At 48.1% G+C, this 21,324-nt stretch overlaps 1 protein-coding gene across 1 annotated transcript; it reads left to right on the top strand.

Moving 5' to 3' along the window:
- The first annotated feature begins 8,383 nt into the window (after positions 1–8,383).
- LOC135813924 (uncharacterized) lies at positions 8,384–12,142 on the top strand. Its single transcript, XM_065326953.1, has one exon. It carries the CDS (start codon positions 8,473–8,475, stop codon positions 11,563–11,565), a length of 3,093 nt encoding a protein of 1,030 aa, XP_065183025.1. The 5' UTR covers positions 8,384–8,472; the 3' UTR covers positions 11,566–12,142.
- Positions 12,143–21,324: the final 9,182 nt, after the last annotated feature.

Consider the following 21,324-nt stretch of genomic DNA (forward strand, 5'->3'; position numbering starts at 1 on the left):
TCTTTATACAAAAGAGCGAAGAAAACAAGACGACATCAGGAGTAGTCTCCTAACCCCCTAGCATAATGAGGGTCAGAACCGGGTGCGATACCCATATGGTTCAAATGGTCCGCAGGGACCGGGGCTCTGCCAACCGCGGAAGGTTGTAGTAAGGACTAAGGTCACTGTTTCCGAACACAGTGTCCTCCACCTTGGTACGCTTTCCAACGGCCAAAGAGAGTTGGAAAGCTTGTGTCTTTGTGGATAACCTGAACATTTGGCAAATCGCACCGATTTTGGGATTTCCCCACAACTTTTTGCGTCCGCAAAAATGTTGTGCTGGACCGCATTCCTGTCACTTCGCAGTGGCTTTTCGTTGGTGCAGTTTGTATCCCACCCCTGACTTCTGGGTGTGTGTAATTATATCGATAATTATTTTATCGTATTGGTTTTTCTTATTGGCCATGTGGCTGTTGCAGTTACGACTGCTTTTCTTTTTTAGTTAAAAAACGTAGGGGTGGTGTGTGCGTCGTGGGCCATTGTATGGTTACATACAGCTTCAGATTGTATGGCTAGTGACAGGGGGGTTGAGTCTGCAGGGGAAGAATACAGTGATTGAACTAAAGCTGGATGATGACCGTGTGTGTTCGAGATGCCGTCCTGGAGCAGGGATGTCGGTCCTTTAGCTTGGACGGGTGTTGTTACATTCATTGTAACATTTTGTCGTTTTCTGTGTGTTTTGCTGTGCGACTATAGAAGCAGCAGTGTCTTGTGCTAATTTTTCTTATGATATCAGGCCCTATGCGTACAATTATTCAAAAAAGAAAAAATATCAGGAAGGAGATATAATACTATATATCAATAATAAAGCCATTGCCGAGCCACCGTGCTCACAGCAGAGACTTGTGTGTGTGTTATTGTTGTGAAGTGGACCACAAAGACGTTTATATTTATATTTATTACAACATCTCAAGACTAGCAACACTCGGTGGAAACACCGGCCAAAGAGAGTGGGTGATTGCCAACCACGGCGATAAATAAAAGTAAGGGGAGGGAAAAAGTTTCATGCTGTCAATCTAACAATTGCATGTACATGGGTCCGGGTCTGTAGTCTACAAGTACAATTTTTTTATTAGTGCAATTAGGAGTATAATCGATGCAGACATGGCCAGACAACAACGAGTTCATGGAATTTTTAAGGATTTTTATGTTATTCAAAATCGATTTTCGTGTTCCGCTCATCAGTGAATAGTATCGGAACTGAGGGTACTGTGTACAAAAATAGAACATTTTATAACAGCATAATTAATTAAAAGTGTGAACAACAAAGGAAGTGCTACAGCATTACATAATAGGTGTCAAACATATGATGATTCTCACTTTTCTGTTTTGTGTCGTGCAAGTTATGTTAAGCAGTTGAAGGTTCTGGAAGCTGTATGTATTCGTGTGCATAATCCTGTTCTTTGTAAACAAAAGAAGCACGTAGTCGCGCTAAAGTTGTTCTCGTAGCTGGTTATCAGATGTAAATGTTGTGTCATGTTGCACTGTATCACCTCTTGCTTTGTGGCTGCACTCAGTTATATACGTTAGCACTATGTTTGACACCTATTATGTAATGCTGTAGCACTTCCTTTGTTGTTCACACTTTTAATTAATTATGCTGTTATAAAATGTTCTATTTTTGTACACAGTACCCTCAGTTCCGATACTATTCACTGATGAGCGGAACACGAAAATCGATTTTGAATAACATAAAAATCCTTAAAAATTCCATGAACTCGTTGTTGTCTGGCCATGTCTGCATCGATTATACTCCTAATTGCACTAATAAAATTGCTTTCTCCACGCCGACTCTTTAAGGAGGTTCGCGACGGTTAGCGCCATGTTGGATTTCCGAATTTTTTTCTGAAAAATAATGCCTTTCGGAGTGGAAAAATGGGACGCGATCATGCACAGAAAATAGTTTGACCATGACTTCGCAGTGCTCGAGTCGGGACAAGATTTGAGGAAGAAGCTCAGCCACTAGTGGACTTGCGGATTTGTTTTGACATTGGCGGTTTTTGGATAGCTCGGTTCTCCTGCCGACGTGTGCTGGAGATGAAGACGCGGGAGAGTAATCCGTCACCCACGACGCGGCCTCTCATTCTGCGTACTGGACGATGCAAGAAGCCGAGGAGGGGGACGCTTCGCAAACTCAAACGATCGATCGAGTTCCTGAAAAACGGAAAGGGCGATCTCCATCACTAACGCCACTGGATTCGACTCCCGCGAAGAGGTCGTTCAGTGCCCCTCTTCACGGTCGACGAATCGTTCATCTCAGGTATCTGGCTGTGGGATTGTCTGCGTGCCAGAATCCTGGATGTGGCAAACCTCTGGCGCTCATTGATTGCGTTGAAGAGAAGAGGTACGACCTGGGCAGCGTACTTGTTATTCCGTGTCAGCAGTGTGGGATGGAGAATTTTATAGATACAGATAGCCCTGTAACTGCTCAACACCCTGGCCCCCCTGCTTCCACTAGCAACACCAAAGCTGCTTTGGGTAAGTGCGTTTTTCAATCTCATAAGATTTACTCATGATATTTGGGAGTCATTGCCACCCTATGGCTCTGGAAATGTATGAGCACACTGTATGCGCGGCGGCCGCGAGCGTGTGTGTGTTTGCATAGACCTGCATGTTTGTGCATGTGTGCACCATATGCATGTATGAACATGCACATGCATATGCGCTCATGTGGACGTGCCCTCGCACACATACTATACACACGTGCATGACCGCTCCCAGGGCATGTTGGTGTGACATGTGTGGCGGGCATCTCCACTCATGCACATGAGTGTGCACATGCATGTGGGTGGGTACGCACACGTGCGTGAATGTATGTGTGTGTACGCGCGCGTGTGTTCTATTGCGTGTGAGAGCATGCACGTGTGTATGTGTGTGTGTGTGTGTGTGTGTGTGTGTGTGTGTGTGTGTGTGTGTATGTGTGCACGGATGTGTGTGTCGATGGTGTGCATTTTTGTGATTGGTGAACACTCTGATCCCTAAACCGCGATACCGGAGCTCCCAAGCTACAGCCTCAGATTGATTTATAGTTCATCGTCGGGAATGAGTTCGCTGCTCATGATGCTGTTGCGGATGTTGCAGCCCTAGCTGAAATTGTCGAAGCTCGCCCTGATGCCAGTATCCTGTAGCACTCTGTCACTTTTGCATCAGCATGTTCGGCGATGGAGTTTGCAGAACAGCAAAAGCGGCTGGCCACCCTTCAACCGTTGGTCCAAGCAACGTGCTTCTCTAAATCAGTTGCTGTGCGGGCAGCTGCCAGTGGGTTGGTGATGAAGCACTTTGTCTTGTCCTACAAACGAAGTGGTGAGCCAGCCATTTCCAGACTGATGAAGGAGCAAGTCGGAGGTAAGAAGCGGGTGACAGTCTCAAGGAAGAATATATTAGTGGTGGCTGAACACCTAGCGAAGAACCAACAGCAACCCAACTGTAAGGAACGCCCTGTGGCACAGTGCTTCATTTGTTTGTGCGCACCGTAAAATACCATCATTTTTGCCAGTGTGGGGACACGTTCTAGCTCGCATAGTTGAAGAACAAGAGGACTCAATGTTGTCTGATTCGTTCCAACATGTCAGCTTTCATTGTAGTTTGATATGGGGCAGTGCTAAGCGCTATCATAGCTACATGTACATGTATCACAACCAAGTGCCAACATGTTAACAGGAGAGTAATCATGGAGAAAAGTACCTATCGATAATGCGTGCACCCAGGGTTTTCCGGCAAATTTACTAGTTCAGCTATTCCATCCTTGTATTGTTCTGAACGCCGAGGGCTCTAGTGAGTTTATGCAACACCTATTAACAGCCAAAAATCCAATAAGTTATGACCAAAGCAGCAGCAGAGAAGTACAAGCAATATAGATACGTGAATTTACCAATTTTAGGCAAATTTTGACAGTTTTTTGGATTTTTCTCCAGAATATGCACGGTGACCCCTATTTTCGCCGCGGTAAACCTGTTCCAACCCACTTATAGAACGTGTTTGAAGTATCCACATATGGGGCAAACTAGTAGTAGTAGTAGTATTCTTTTATTTTCCATCGGAAGCCTCAACAGTGATGAACACAACTCTTAAGAGGGCCGATAACAGAGTAGAGGGGTGTGGGGTGAGAAAAAATAAGAGATATTTAAACTAAACTAAACTGATACTTGGAACAATAAAGCAGCAGTAAGCAGTAAGCAATAAACACAGGTATACAATACAAGCGATGCAGATCAATGAGGCCGTTTGCTGAAAAGAAGATCAAAATACTTCTGAAAAGACGCTGCGTCTTTAAGCAACTCAAAAATAAGCTGCAAAAAATATTCAAAGTTTCATTTTTTGCGTCTTTTTGTTCTTCTCCAGGAAATGACGACCTGGATCCCATCATCAACCAAAGTGTACATTTTTCGGTGTTGATATCATCTTAGTCAACACCTCGAACAGTCTGTAAAATGTTATGTCATATTTTCTGTCCTAACTGATGTTATGGTCGATTTCTCATCAATTTTGGGATTTTGTGTTATTTTGTGTCATCAAGGAAAATTGTGTTTTTGGCAAGACCTATTCGGGCAATTGAAAAACTGATGTTACTAAGCGAAAATATAAGGCTGTACCTATTCAAACCTGATGTCAGATTGGGCTGATGTTGAAATTAAATTTTTGGGGCTAACTGTCCCGAACCCCCTTAAATACAATTTTTTCTTCAAGTTTTTTTGTAAGTAGATCTACAATGTGCATACCGCACCGGTATACCGGCGATCGCATCATCGCAACATCACCGATCACATGCATGCTAAAACAAACTCTGTAAATCTAGCATGACTTTTCTTCCCTGGTTGAAACACTGCATGTACCGGTCACGGCTGTTTCAGCCAGCGATTTTTGGCCATCTAACATGGCGGGGGGTACCCGCTGATTTTTGCAAAAAATCAAAGATTAATCATTTTTACGTTGAGATTAAGGTGAGTTGCTATCATTCTTCCGCGATTTACCGCCGCTAGCCCCACATTTTTGATACTAAATCCGCGGGAGTGGAAAGCTGACGCGCACAGCAACATTTTGGTACCAAACATTCCTTGATCGGACGAAGGAGAAGGAAGTTGCTTTCTGTTTTGGCGCAGTGGAATTATCGACTGAAATTGCTGTCAGTATATTGTTAGCTACCTTCATCACGCTCGTGGTACGTCTTCTGGAGTTATTCAGTCACCACTCGAGGTTTTCCTCGCATCCTCGGGTAGTTGTCCGTTATATTTTCGCAAGTTCTTTTGAATACGATGGTGAAATCAAAAATACGATGGGCCTTTACTTTTCTCTGTTTCCAGTGAGAGATATGCACATCTGCGACGCATCGCACGACATGGAGCACCATGCAGCGCATTTACAGCATCTATGCCGTGTTGGAGGCGCAAAATTTACTGCGTGCTCCCAACAGACGAGATATCCAGTGTCTGACTACACTGAAACGATGAAAAACGTATTCAGTATTGATGTTTGTAATGACGACCCTACCATTCACCCAACATATATCTGTGCTCTTTGCCAAAGAGTGCTGAAGAGATCACAGAGCACAGAGAAGTTCAATCCCAGTGGCGGTGGTTGTGGACAAGGAGTAACATTTAGTTAGAAGACATGAACCTGTGATTTGCAGAGTCTGCACCAAGTTTCAAGAAAAATCGAAGGGTGGCCGACCAAGCAAACGGATAAAAACAGCAAGCGGAGCATGCAGCAAAAATGACATCAAGCAGTAGCAGTGCATGTGCATCTAGCAATAAAAGTAAAAAGTAAATTATCGTGTCCGTTCCCGAAGGGAACTCACGACGGCCGCTAACACCCGGTAAACCCTATGCATCTAGCAACAGCATGGATATACCTGAAAGTGAGGCGTATGACATATCTGCACCTGATTATGAAGCAGAGTGCAATTTGACTATGTCAAGATTTGCCGACAGCAGTGCAGCAGCCACAGTACAATGCATGATCTGCCGCAGCATGCCGAGCAATGGTGTTCGGTCACCATGCTGTTCTAGAGTATTTTGCACGAAATGCATATGCCAAACATTAACCAAACATTAACCAACGGTGCGCAGTGTCCAGCCTGCCAACATACCCTGCGTGCTTCAGAACTGGCAAAGCCAAGCGACCTGTTCTGTCAACTGCTTGCGAACTGGTCCGTCCACTGTGGATCAAACTCGGTGGTGATCACGGCGGAGGATCTTTCAAGTTTGTCCTGCAGATCGTGAATGTGCAGCGGCCGAATTCACTCCTCAACACTATCCCGATTTGCATCTTCGAGGCACAAGACACGCCATCGAACCTTGAAACCGCGCTAGGAGTCTATCGTGACGAGGTCAGAGATCTGCAAACAGCAACATGGAAGAACAAGTCGTTCAAATTGTTTTTCTTTGGCGACTACGAATATCAAACGAAAGCATATGGTTTGTCGGGGTCCAGTGGCACCCGACCATGCTTACACTGTCTATGTCAGAAGAAGAATATGGACATTCCACCAGCCCTAAACCCAGATGCCGATTCTACCAGCAGAACACTAGAAACTCTGTACAACGATTTCACTGGATTCACGAACAGTGGCTCAAATCTAAAGAATGCAAAGAACTACAACAACAGCATACGTCCAGTGATCTTACCTATTCCCGAGGAGAATGTTGTAATCCCGGCTCTTCATCTGGATCTGGGTATTTTCCCATGGATGCTGACTGCTTTTCAGGCTGAGCTCAAAGCCCTCGACATTGAGCTTGCCAGAAGAACAGCTGCTGCAGACACCGCCGTTCCTGCCGCCGTTGCTACTACAGCAGACACCGCCGCTGTTTCTGCTGCCACTGCCGTCGTTCCTGCTGCCACTGCCGCCGTTCCTGCTGCCACTGCCATCCCTGCAGCCGTCCCTGCAGTCGTTCCTGCTGCCGTCCCTGCAGCCGTCCCTGCAGCCGTCCTTGCAGCCGTTCCTGCTGCCACTGCCGTCCTTGCTGCCACTGCCGTCCCTGCAGCTGCTCCTGCAGCCACTGTCGCTCCTGCAGGCGTTCCTGCTGCCACTGTCATCCTTGCAGCCATTGCTGCTACAGCAGTAGCTGGTGATGCTGGCAGCTTTGAAAAGCTTTCGTCACTGCATGAAGCCAGCAAAACGGATGAGGAGATTTCTGCAGTTACCCAACAACTACATGTAGTGCAGCAGCAAGTCCAGTACACTGTTCTCTTTTCTCAGCTTGATACCTGCTGCCACAGTGGAGAGCGTGACACAACACCTACAAGACCAGTGGAAGAATGGTGATGCACGCCGTACTGTATTGCTTGCGTGGAGACAGTCACTCACCGACCAAATGGCCGCAATAAAACAGAACAAAAAGTGTGAGGGGCCATGTTGAGCAAGCATCGAGCCAGTTTTCCAGCGCAATGGAATCGATAGGCAAGCATACCATGGAGGTGCTTTTGTGGGCAACCATGTGCACATAGCTCTTCAGCCAGCAGTGACAACTGAAATAACCCCAGCACATTTATCTGCAGTAGCTTCTCGTGCGCCGCTGCTGCTCTGCTGCTCCCAGAGGCAAATCGAATTCATGAGGATTACCAGCACCTGATGTCCCTGTATGGCGAGTGCACTGCCCTCTTCAGCCACTGCAGGCCTGTGGACGAGGCCACCATATCCAAGCTAGAAGGCTTGGTGGAGACATTTATGACTGCATGCCGAGATATCGTCGTCAGCAAAAAGCTCGGCCACATCACGCCGAAATTGCACATGTTGGAGGTGCATGTCGTGCCGTCCATCCGACGGCGAGGCGTTGGTCTTGGTCTCCTCGCAGAGCAAGGGAGTGAGAGCATTCACGCCCGCTTCAACGAGCTAAGGAGACACCACGAGGCCATCCGCAATCCCTTGGAGCGCCTCAAGTCTGTTGCACAGACGCATTTGATTGCAACTCTCCCACAACACGAGTCGCTCCGTCCAGTCAGCAGGAAGAGGAAATCCTCACAGTAAAGTTAGTGTATCTCTGCATCTTGTTTGCTGGCCTATCTGAAATTCTCGGCCTTCCATCGAGCTCTTTTAGCTTTCTCTCCTCTCAAAATAATTCAGATTGTTTCCTTTGTTCTCATCTCTCAATCTCTTTCCTCACAATATTTTCGAGGCGATCGAGAACGCGTCTGACGCGCGTGTCAGCAAGTACAAAAATTCGGTTCGTCATGGTTTTGATGTGAAAATGTAATAATTCGCTTCGTATTATAAAATACCGTTGGGATTTGTCAAAAACGGCGCAAAAGCCGCCATATTGTTAGATGGCCAAGTGGGAACAGCCGTGCGGTATGCATGCATGTATGGTAGAGTCTACCAATCAATCGATCGTGACCGTCGATTTACTTATCTTTTCTTTTTATGTTTCGGAGCTAGCGCTAGGTCCAAAGGAATAATGCTCCTGACCTTCGCGCTAAGTAGGCTGAGCACGGATAGTGATGGAACCATCAGCAAAAAGAAATCCGCCGCCACGGTCCGTTGACGAAGCAAGGCGGCTGATCTCGGACGCCATTCAGGCAACTGGACTCCAGTTGAGTGGTGGATTGGACACTGATGTAGAAATCCCTTTGGGGGAGATCTACGTCAATCTTCAACTGTTAGATCAGGCTCGGCTGAAAAGCCTGCTTTGTGATGAGTCAATGGTGGGCTCAAAGCCTTCCGAGCGGCCGTTGGAACATGAAATGCCACTGGACGAACTGTTGGCGTCCAAGTCCGATCACGGAACCAATTCAGCAAACAATGCGCTAGCTCTTGGTAGTGGTGGGACCGGGAAATCGACTGCTTTTCTCCTATCTGCCGTGTACAAATGGAGTAGAGGAGAGCTGTGGAGAGACAGGTTCGATCTTGTGTTTGCTGTGCCTCTGCGAAAACCAGCAGTACAAAAGGCCAAGAGTTTGCACGAGCTTCTCTCCACCAAATTGAAAAGCATGGATATGGATGATGACGAGCTGCAAGAGTTGGCACGTCACCTTCGCTCTAATCCACACCGATTGTGCTTGATCCTGGATGGACTTGATGAATGTAGACTTTCCGGTCTAAGCACGTACATGAACGACCTCGTCTTACGGAAAGGCAGTGTGAGTGCGGCAAGCGTTATAGTGACATCACGGCCATGCCAAGATGCGTCGAATCTCTCCCACTGTGGAAAATATCGTCGGAAAGTGGAAGTTCTTGGGTTCTCTGATTCAGGTGTGAAGAGTTACATACGTCGAGCTCTGGAACCCGAGAAGGCGCAGCTTATGATGCTCCACTTGCAAAAGGACCCAGAGCTGAAAACTCTGCTCCGCACTCCGCTGTATGCCGCTACTCTGTGTACTATGTATAAGGCTGGCTTCAAAGTGCCTCACAGCATCACGCGTATATACGAGATGATGGTAATGCGCATCCTGGCGGGCCGTAGTACTGACTGTGTGACCCGCGGCCTGGAAGCGGCAAGTGTTGCACTTCAAGAATCAGAAGCGGTGCGCAGCCTTGGTCGCTTGGCGTACAGCATGCTTTTGGAGAATCAATACGAGTTTGCCAAGTCGAAAGTCGAGCCAGCGGTGCATGGTCTCGGATTCTTGCGATCAAGCCCTGAAGGGATTGCTGCCGGTGAGATACTCTGCTGGTTTCATCACGCGACTTTCCAGGAATACTTTGCTGCATTGTACAAGACACGCCTGTGCGACTGGTGCAAGCAAGCGTCGCTAATGGAGATCACGGTGGAGCTTGAAACGATGCAAGCCATTTCACCCCTGTGCTGGCAGTTTATGCTTGCAATGTTGCCGTCTGAAGACGTCGGAGTTGTCCTGGAAATGATCTGGGAGAACGCCATTTCCAAAGACAACCCTGCCAGTCAGGACGAGCCCAGTGAGCGGAGTGAGGACAGTGGTGACGACGACGACGAAGACAACGGAGACGAAGACGACAGAGACGGAGACGACGAAGACGACGGAGACGGAGACGACGAAGACGACGGAGACGAAGATGACGGAGACGAAGACGACGGAGACGACGAAGACGATGGAGTCGACGAAGACGTCGGAGACGACGAAGACCTCAAAGATACGGATGAAAGCAACAATGCATCCCCACCAGATGCATCCCCACTGACATCCCAGGAAAGCGAATTGGCTATGGACTCTGCTGGAAAAGACCTGTATAGCTCACCAAGGATGAAGACACAGCACGAAACCACGCGGGGAGGGCGAAAGTCATCATCCCACAATGACAATTCCGGGTACGTGCTTAAAAGCTGTGAAGAAGGCCCTCCGTCAAGTTCTTCCAACAGCTCCGAAGATTCCATTACCAACCCTGAGAAGTGGGCACGGGGAAATCCTGATCCTGATATGTTCGGCAACAGTGAAAGTGGAGATTCGACGGAGATCTCTTCCGACACAGGCTCAAGTGGAGGCTCAGGATCGGCTCCAGCACTACATGCTGAGCCAGTGGTGCTCCGGCTGCCCCGTCACAGGGAGATGGTTCTTAAATTCCTGACCGATGTCCTCGCCCGACCTGTCCTGGAGGCGCTGGCCAAAAGCCTGCTTTCGGGCCACACAAAGGATGTTGACGGCAGGATCAAAAACGAATTTCCAGTGAAAGAAGAACACTCGGACAGTCTGTATCTTCTAACAATGGTGAAGCTCTGGGAAAAATTGGAAAAGACGCCAACGTCGACACTGATCCTGCACGCGTTACAGAAGATAGACAAAACAGCTGCAGAAGGGTTTCACAAACTACTTCGGGCAGAAGCTCAGAATGTTGCTATCAAACCAAGACCGGCTAAAACAGGACGTGAGCGGTTTTGCCTGCTGCGACTTCTCATCGCGCTTTGCGAACACGCTTCGTTCAACGCTACATCATGCAAAGGTAAATGCACTCTATTGCCGCTTGTGTTTCCTGATGGCCTTATCATTTCCATCGAACGTGTGGCTGCTTCGCTTGATCACCGTGCCTGCTCTGCAATTAGCCATATCATTTCCGATCACGATTGTATTTCATTTCCTAGCATAAACCTAGAAGATTGCATAATGATGGATGCTGGCTTTTCCATGGTCAGCGCAAGCCTGAGCGCCCGGAGGAACCTGGACGTTCGCGTTCTGGACGTTCGCGGTGCTGCGATACGCGATTCTGCGCTCCTCGTATCTGCCATCGATGCGTTGAAAGCTGACCTACTTGATGTCTATGTTGGCGACAACCCGACTGGTCGAGAGGGTCTGGTGGCTGTATGCCGGGCAGTCTCGACATGCACGCATGCTCGCTACGTTGACGTTTCCAGCATGAACAATGCCGGGCCTGCAACCGTCGAGTGCATAACTGAAATAGTTAAGCAATGCACGGAGCTCTGTGAGTTGATTTTGTCATGGAATAACATCAAACCAGACCACCCGGAGCAGTCCACACGCCTCGTCAATGCCGTGGAGGCTCACTGTTATCTTGAAACCATCGAAGCCAAAGGCCCGGACAAGAGTCGCGGCTTTCAGGATTCATGGTTGAACCTCCAACTCTCTTCCCTCGCTCAGAAGTCGAAGTTTGATTACATAACACTGTGAACAACATGCTGTGAAAAAAAACGCAATCAGCCATGAGAAATTTGTGCTTTGATATGACACTACCGGTACTATTGCAGGTATACAGCCACTTGAATATTTTACTATCGCATTTCCCGCAGAACAAGTTCTTCTTGAAGGATCCCCAAGAACCTGGCCAAATTTCGCTCAGTATCACGCTATGCAATACGGGCTGACTTCATCAGTCTTTCCTACCTCGATCTACTGCCCAGCTCTCATTGACTATTTCGGAAGCTGCAGTAACTGTTATAATAAGTAGATGTGTGCAATCACTTTTTTTTTGCTTTTGTATTGTCTGGCCGGTGTAGTTTCAACAGCTACCTCTATATTTGTTGGCGTCGAATTAGACTGCCTCGTTGCATTTGTTATAATTTTGCCCCAGGGAACATTCTTTTTTTGGGGAGCGATTCCTGTATATGCTGTATACGTAGACGTGAGCCAGGCGCATGCGCGCCTGGCTCATGGGCTGTTTTGCATGCTTGCCGTGCTGGACTAGACGTCCGAGAATGTGAGCTCTTTTTCCTTGTCCTTCAGTTCTTTCATTATTAGAATAACCATACGAACCTGTGTAATGCTGTGTGCGGGCCCTTACTGCCAGACATAACAGTGGGCCAAGTATACATGTACAATGTACTTCAGTATACCAACCAACTAACCGCATGGGCCGAAGTTCCCTTCTGCACATTATAGATTGGGTATAACGACCTCGAAAATAACGACAGATCGAATTTACTGACACTTTTTTGGTGCCCGAAGACCTGGAAATGCATCGAATATAACGACTTTCCTCTTGTATATCAGGCGGAGTGGAATGCATGGGCCATGGCCCATGTCTGTGTCACATGCCCGGACCTCTGATCTGGGTCACTCCACGCGTGCTGACTGCTAGTGCTAGGCTGGGCATTGCACACTCGCCGCAGCGCAGCGCAGTGCAGCCGTGTAGTTGCTATGCATGACTTTTGGCTTGAACTATGCATGCAAGACACAGTCATGCACATGCACGTTCGAAATCCACATGCATTACATGACGTGTTTGTTATGCACATGCATACCGTATTATCTCCATTATAACAATATAAGCCCAGGGTTTATATTTTTCAACCAGTCCGGACCCCGGGCTTATATTAGAGACTGGGCTTGTAGATTTTCGACCATCTGGCACATGTTACATTGGTTGTTAATTTTATGTTATACCAGTGGCACAAAGTATCCCAGCATCTACCGTGTGAGTCGCGACCGTGCGGTTTTGTGCTTCCTGGTACTACTACTAGTATACTCGAGTCTGAACTTTTATCTCGGAGGTCACACACACACACACTCACCACACTATGTTTTTATGTGATACTGTGTTAAGGTAGGTACACTGTATAAGTGTACCTACCTTAAAACCATCATCAACCAAAGTGTACATTTTTCGGTGTTGATATCATCTTAGTCAACACCTCGAACAGTCTGTAAAATGTTATGTCATATTTTCTGTCCTAACTGATGTTATGGTCGATTTCTCATCAATTTTGGGATTTTGTGTTATTTTGTGTCATCAAGGAAAATTGTGTTTTTGGCAAGACCTATTCGGGCAATTGAAAAACTGATGTTACTAAGCGAAAATATAAGGCTGTACCTATTCAAACCTGATGTCAGATTGGGCTGATGTTGAAATTAAATTTTTGGGGCTAACTGTCCCGAACCCCCTTAAATACAATTTTTTTCTTCAAGTTTTTTTGTAAGTAGATCTACAATGTGCATACCGCACCGGTATACCGGCGATCGCATCATCGCAACATCACCGATCACATGCATGCTAAAACAAACTCTGTAAATCTAGCATGACTTTTCTTCCCTGGTTGAAACACTGCATGTACCGGTCACGGCTGTTTCAGCCAGCGATTTTTGGCCATCTAACATGGCGGGGGGTACCCGCTGATTTTTGCAAAAAATCAAAGATTAATCATTTTTACGTTGAGATTAAGGTGAGTTGCTATCATTCTTCCGCGATTTACCGCCGCTAGCCCCACATTTTTGATACTAAATCCGCGGGAGTGGAAAGCTGACGCGCACAGCAACATTTTGGTACCAAACATTCCTTGATCGGACGAAGGAGAAGGAAGTTGCTTTCTGTTTTGGCGCAGTGGAATTATCGACTGAAATTGCTGTCAGTATATTGTTAGCTACCTTCATCACGCTCGTGGTACGTCTTCTGGAGTTATTCAGTCACCACTCGAGGTTTTCCTCGCATCCTCGGGTAGTTGTCCGTTATATTTTCGCAAGTTCTTTTGAATACGATGGTGAAATCAAAAATACGATGGGCCTTTACTTTTCTCTGTTTCCAGTGAGAGATATGCACATCTGCGACGCATCGCACGACATGGAGCACCATGCAGCGCATTTACAGCATCTATGCCGTGTTGGAGGCGCAAAATTTACTGCGTGCTCCCAACAGACGAGATATCCAGTGTCTGACTACACTGAAACGATGAAAAACGTATTCAGTATTGATGTTTGTAATGACGACCCTACCATTCACCCAACATATATCTGTGCTCTTTGCCAAAGAGTGCTGAAGAGATCACAGAGCACAGAGAAGTTCAATCCCAGTGGCGGTGGTTGTGGACAAGGAGTAACATTTAGTTAGAAGACATGAACCTGTGATTTGCAGAGTCTGCACCAAGTTTCAAGAAAAATCGAAGGGTGGCCGACCAAGCAAACGGATAAAAACAGCAAGCGGAGCATGCAGCAAAAATGACATCAAGCAGTAGCAGTGCATGTGCATCTAGCAATAAAAGTAAAAAGTAAATTATCGTGTCCGTTCCCGAAGGGAACTCACGACGGCCGCTAACACCCGGTAAACCCTATGCATCTAGCAATAGCATGGATATACCTGAAAGTGAGGCGTATGACATATCTGCACCTGATTATGAAGCAGAGTGCAATTTGACTATGTCAAGATTTGCCGACAGCAGTGCAGCAGCCACAGTACAATGCATGATCTGCCGCAGCATGCCGAGCAATGGTGTTCGGTCACCATGCTGTTCTAGAGTATTTTGCACGAAATGCATATGCCAAACATTAACCAAACATTAACCAACGGTGCGCAGTGTCCAGCCTGCCAACATACCCTGCGTGCTTCAGAACTGGCAAAGCCAAGCGACCTGTTCTGTCAACTGCTTGCGAACTGGTCCGTCCACTGTGGATCAAACTCGGTGGTGATCACGGCGGAGGATCTTTCAAGTTTGTCCTGCAGATCGTGAATGTGCAGCGGCCGAATTCACTCCTCAACACTATCCCGATTTGCATCTTCGAGGCACAAGACACGCCATCGAACCTTGAAACCGCGCTAGGAGTCTATCGTGACGAGGTCAGAGATCTGCAAACAGCAACATGGAAGAACAAGTCGTTCAAATTGTTTTTCTTTGGCGACTACGAATATCAAACGAAAGCATATGGTTTGTCGGGGTCCAGTGGCACCCGACCATGCTTACACTGTCTATGTCAGAAGAAGAATATGGACATTCCACCAGCCCTAAACCCAGATGCCGATTCTACCAGCAGAACACTAGAAACTCTGTACAACGATTTCACTGGATTCACGAACAGTGGCTCAAATCTAAAGAATGCAAAGAACTACAACAACAGCATACGTCCAGTGATCTTACCTATTCCCGAGGAGAATGTTGTAATCCCGGCTCTTCATCTGGATCTGGGTATTTTCCCATGGATGCTGACTGCTTTTCAGGCTGAGCTCAAAGCCCTCGACATTGAGCTTGCCAGAAGAACAGCTGCTGCAGACACCGCCGTTCCTGCCGCCGTTGCTACTACAGCAGACACCGCCGCTGTTTCTGCTGCCACTGCCGTCGTTCCTGCTGCCACTGCCGCCGTTCCTGCTGCCACTGCCATCCCTGCAGCCGTCCCTGCAGTCGTTCCTGCTGCCGTCCCTGCAGCCGTCCCTGCAGCCGTCCTTGCAGCCGTTCCTGCTGCCACTGCCGTCCTTGCTGCCACTGCCGTCCCTGCAGCTGCTCCTGCAGCCACTGTCGCTCCTGCAGGCGTTCCTGCTGCCACTGTCATCCTTGCAGCCATTGCTGCTACAGCAGTAGCTGGTGATGCTGGCAGCTTTGAAAAGCTTTCGTCACTGCATGAAGCCAGCAAAACGGATGAGGAGATTTCTGCAGTTACCCAACAACTACATGTAGTGCAGCAGCAAGTCCAGTACACTGTTCTCTTTTCTCAGCTTGATACCTGCTGCCACAGTGGAGAGCGTGACACAACACCTACAAGACCAGTGGAAGAATGGTGATGCACGCCGTACTGTATTGCTTGCGTGGAGACAGTCACTCACCGACCAAATGGCCGCAATAAAACAGAACAAAAAGTGTGAGGGGCCATGTTGAGCAAGCATCGAGCCAGTTTTCCAGCGCAATGGAATCGATAGGCAAGCATACCATGGAGGTGCTTTTGTGGGCAACCATGTGCACATAGCTCTTCAGCCAGCAGTGACAACTGAAATAACCCCAGCACATTTATCTGCAGTAGCTTCTCGTGCGCCGCTGCTGCTCTGCTGCTCCCAGAGGCAAATCGAATTCATGAGGATTACCAGCACCTGATGTCCCTGTATGGCGAGTGCACTGCCCTCTTCAGCCACTGCAGGCCTGTGGACGAGGCCACCATATCCAAGCTAGAAGGCTTGGTGGAGACATTTATGACTGCATGCCGAGATATCGTCGTCAGCAAAAAGCTCGGCCACATCACGCCGAAATTGCACATGTTGGAGGTGCATGTCGTGCCGTCCATCCGACGGCGAGGCGTTGGTCTTGGTCTCCTCGCAGAGCAAGGGAGTGAGAGCATTCACGCCCGCTTCAACGAGCTAAGGAGACACCACGAGGCCATCCGCAATCCCTTGGAGCGCCTCAAGTCTGTTGCACAGACGCATTTGATTGCAACTCTCCCACAACACGAGTCGCTCCGTCCAGTCAGCAGGAAGAGGAAATCCTCACAGTAAAGTTAGTGTATCTCTGCATCTTGTTTGCTGGCCTATCTGAAATTCTCGGCCTTCCATCGAGCTCTTTTAGCTTTCTCTCCTCTCAAAATAATTCAGATTGTTTCCTTTGTTCTCATCTCTCAATCTCTTTCCTCACAATATTTTCGAGGCGATCGAGAACGCGTCTGACGCGCGTGTCAGCAAGTACAAAAATTCGGTTCGTCATGGTTTTGATGTGAAAATGTAATAATTCGCTTCGTATTATAAAATACCGTTGGGATTTGTCAAAAACGGCGCAAAAGCCGCCATATTGTTAGATGGCCAAGTGGGAACAGCCGTGCGGTATGCATGCATGTATGGTAGAGTCTACCAATCAATCGATCGTGACCGTCGATTTACTTATCTTTTCTTTTTATGTTTCGGAGCTAGCGCTAGGTCCAAAGGAATAATGCTCCTGACCTTCGCGCTAAGTAGGCTGAGCACGGATAGTGATGGAACCATCAGCAAAAAGAAATCCGCCGCCACGGTCCGTTGACGAAGCAAGGCGGCTGATCTCGGACGCCATTCAGGCAACTGGACTCCAGTTGAGTGGTGGATTGGACACTGATGTAGAAATCCCTTTGGGGGAGATCTACGTCAATCTTCAACTGTTAGATCAGGCTCGGCTGAAAAGCCTGCTTTGTGATGAGTCAATGGTGGGCTCAAAGCCTTCCGAGCGGCCGTTGGAACATGAAATGCCACTGGACGAACTGTTGGCGTCCAAGTCCGATCACGGAACCAATTCAGCAAACAATGCGCTAGCTCTTGGTAGTGGTGGGACCGGGAAATCGACTGCTTTTCTCCTATCTGCCGTGTACAAATGGAGTAGAGGAGAGCTGTGGAGAGACAGGTTCGATCTTGTGTTTGCTGTGCCTCTGCGAAAACCAGCAGTACAAAAGGCCAAGAGTTTGCACGAGCTTCTCTCCACCAAATTGAAAAGCATGGATATGGATGATGACGAGCTGCAAGAGTTGGCACGTCACCTTCGCTCTAATCCACACCGATTGTGCTTGATCCTGGATGGACTTGATGAATGTAGACTTTCCGGTCTAAGCACGTACATGAACGACCTCGTCTTACGGAAAGGCAGTGTGAGTGCGGCAAGCGTTATAGTGACATCACGGCCATGCCAAGATGCGTCGAATCTCTCCCACTGTGGAAAATATCGTCGGAAAGTGGAAGTTCTTGGGTTCTCTGATTCAGGTGTGAAGAGTTACATACGTCGAGCTCTGGAACCCGAGAAGGCGCAGCTTATGATGCTCCACTTGCAAAAGGACCCAGAGCTGAAAACTCTGCTCCGCACTCCGCTGTATGCCGCTACTCTGTGTACTATGTATAAGGCTGGCTTCAAAGTGCCTCACAGCATCACGCGTATATACGAGATGATGGTAATGCGCATCCTGGCGGGCCGTAGTACTGACTGTGTGACCCGCGGCCTGGAAGCGGCAAGTGTTGCACTTCAAGAATCAGAAGCGGTGCGCAGCCTTGGTCGCTTGGCGTACAGCATGCTTTTGGAGAATCAATACGAGTTTGCCAAGTCGAAAGTCGAGCCAGCGGTGCATGGTCTCGGATTCTTGCGATCAAGCCCTGAAGGGATTGCTGCCGGTGAGATACTCTGCTGGTTTCATCACGCGACTTTCCAGGAATACTTTGCTGCATTGTACAAGACACGCCTGTGCGACTGGTGCAAGCAAGCGTCGCTAATGGAGATCACGGTGGAGCTTGAAACGATGCAAGCCATTTCACCCCTGTGCTGGCAGTTTATGCTTGCAATGTTGCCGTCTGAAGACGTCGGAGTTGTCCTGGAAATGATCTGGGAGAACGCCATTTCCAAAGACAACCCTGCCAGTCAGGACGAGCCCAGTGAGCGGAGTGAGGACAGTGGTGACGACGACGACGAAGACAACGGAGACGAAGACGACAGAGACGGAGACGACGAAGACGACGGAGACGGAGACGACGAAGACGACGGAGACGAAGATGACGGAGACGAAGACGACGGAGACGACGAAGACGATGGAGTCGACGAAGACGTCGGAGACGACGAAGACCTCAAAGATACGGATGAAAGCAACAATGCATCCCCACCAGATGCATCCCCACTGACATCCCAGGAAAGCGAATTGGCTATGGACTCTGCTGGAAAAGACCTGTATAGCTCACCAAGGATGAAGACACAGCACGAAACCACGCGGGGAGGGCGAAAGTCATCATCCCACAATGACAATTCCGGGTACGTGCTTAAAAGCTGTGAAGAAGGCCCTCCGTCAAGTTCTTCCAACAGCTCCGAAGATTCCATTACCAACCCTGAGAAGTGGGCACGGGGAAATCCTGATCCTGATATGTTCGGCAACAGTGAAAGTGGAGATTCGACGGAGATCTCTTCCGACACAGGCTCAAGTGGAGGCTCAGGATCGGCTCCAGCACTACATGCTGAGCCAGTGGTGCTCCGGCTGCCCCGTCACAGGGAGATGGTTCTTAAATTCCTGACCGATGTCCTCGCCCGACCTGTCCTGGAGGCGCTGGCCAAAAGCCTGCTTTCGGGCCACACAAAGGATGTTGACGGCAGGATCAAAAACGAATTTCCAGTGAAAGAAGAACACTCGGACAGTCTGTATCTTCTAACAATGGTGAAGCTCTGGGAAAAATTGGAAAAGACGCCAACGTCGACACTGATCCTGCACGCGTTACAGAAGATAGACAAAACAGCTGCAGAAGGGTTTCACAAACTACTTCGGGCAGAAGCTCAGAATGTTGCTATCAAACCAAGACCGGCTAAAACAGGACGTGAGCGGTTTTGCCTGCTGCGACTTCTCATCGCGCTTTGCGAACACGCTTCGTTCAACGCTACATCATGCAAAGGTAAATGCACTCTATTGCCGCTTGTGTTTCCTGATGGCCTTATCATTTCCATCGAACGTGTGGCTGCTTCGCTTGATCACCGTGCCTGCTCTGCAATTAGCCATATCATTTCCGATCACGATTGTATTTCATTTCCTAGCATAAACCTAGAAGATTGCATAATGATGGATGCTGGCTTTTCCATGGTCAGCGCAAGCCTGAGCGCCCGGAGGAACCTGGACGTTCGCGTTCTGGACGTTCGCGGTGCTGCGATACGCGATTCTGCGCTCCTCGTATCTGCCATCGATGCGTTGAAAGCTGACCTACTTGATGTCTATGTTGGCGACAACCCGACTGGTCGAGAGGGTCTGGTGGCTGTATGCCGGGCAGTCTCGACATGCACGCATGCTCGCTACGTTGACGTTTCCAGCATGAACAATGCCGGGCCTGCAACCGTCGAGTGCATAACTGAAATAGTTAAGCAATGCACGGAGCTCTGTGAGTTGATTTTGTCATGGAATAACATCAAACCAGACCACCCGGAGCAGTCCACACGCCTCGTCAATGCCGTGGAGGCTCACTGTTATCTTGAAACCATCGAAGCCAAAGGCCCGGACAAGAGTCGCGGCTTTCAGGATTCATGGTTGAACCTCCAACTCTCTTCCCTCGCTCAGAAGTCGAAGTTTGATTACATAACACTGTGAACAACATGCTGTGAAAAAAAACGCAATCAGCCATGAGAAATTTGTGCTTTGATATGACACTACCGGTACTATTGCAGGTATACAGCCACTTGAATATTTTACTATCGCATTTCCCGCAGAACAAGTTCTTCTTGAAGGATCCCCAAGAACCTGGCCAAATTTCGCTCAGTATCACGCTATGCAATACGGGCTGACTTCATCAGTCTTTCCTACCTCGATCTACTGCCCAGCTCTCATTGACTATTTCGGAAGCTGCAGTAACTGTTATAATAAGTAGATGTGTGCAATCACTTTTTTTTTGCTTTTGTATTGTCTGGCCGGTGTAGTTTCAACAGCTACCTCTATATTTGTTGGCGTCGAATTAGACTGCCTCGTTGCATTTGTTATAATTTTGCCCCAGGGAACATTCTTTTTTTGGGGAGCGATTCCTGTATATGCTGTATACGTAGACGTGAGCCAGGCGCATGCGCGCCTGGCTCATGGGCTGTTTTGCATGCTTGCCGTGCTGGACTAGACGTCCGAGAATGTGAGCTCTTTTTCCTTGTCCTTCAGTTCTTTCATTATTAGAATAACCATACGAACCTGTGTAATGCTGTGTGCGGGCCCTTACTGCCAGACATAACAGTGGGCCAAGTATACATGTACAATGTACTTCAGTATACCAACCAACTAACCGCATGGGCCGAAGTTCCCTTCTGCACATTATAGATTGGGTATAACGACCTCGAAAATAACGACAGATCGAATTTACTGACACTTTTTTGGTGCCCGAAGACCTGGAAATGCATCGAATATAACGACTTTCCTCTTGTATATCAGGCGGAGTGGAATGCATGGGCCATGGCCCATGTCTGTGTCACATGCCCGGACCTCTGATCTGGGTCACTCCACGCGTGCTGACTGCTAGTGCTAGGCTGGGCATTGCACACTCGCCGCAGCGCAGCGCAGTGCAGCCGTGTAGTTGCTATGCATGACTTTTGGCTTGAACTATGCATGCAAGACACAGTCATGCACATGCACGTTCGAAATCCACATGCATTACATGACGTGTTTGTTATGCACATGCATACCGTATTATCTCCATTATAACAATATAAGCCCAGGGTTTATATTTTTCAACCAGTCCGGACCCCGGGCTTATATTAGAGACTGGGCTTGTAGATTTTCGACCATCTGGCACATGTT

The sequence above is a fragment of the Sycon ciliatum genome, chromosome 4 (genome assembly GCF_964019385.1).
Source record: "Sycon ciliatum chromosome 4, ocSycCili1.1, whole genome shotgun sequence".
Classification (NCBI taxonomy): domain Eukaryota; kingdom Metazoa; phylum Porifera; class Calcarea; order Leucosolenida; family Sycettidae; genus Sycon; species Sycon ciliatum.

Bases quoted from the DNA above. Each gene is read 5' to 3' on its own strand.
- LOC135813924 (XM_065326953.1), top strand. From the start codon at position 8,473: ATGGAACCATCAGCAAAAAGAAATCCGCCGCCACGGTCCGTTGACGAA.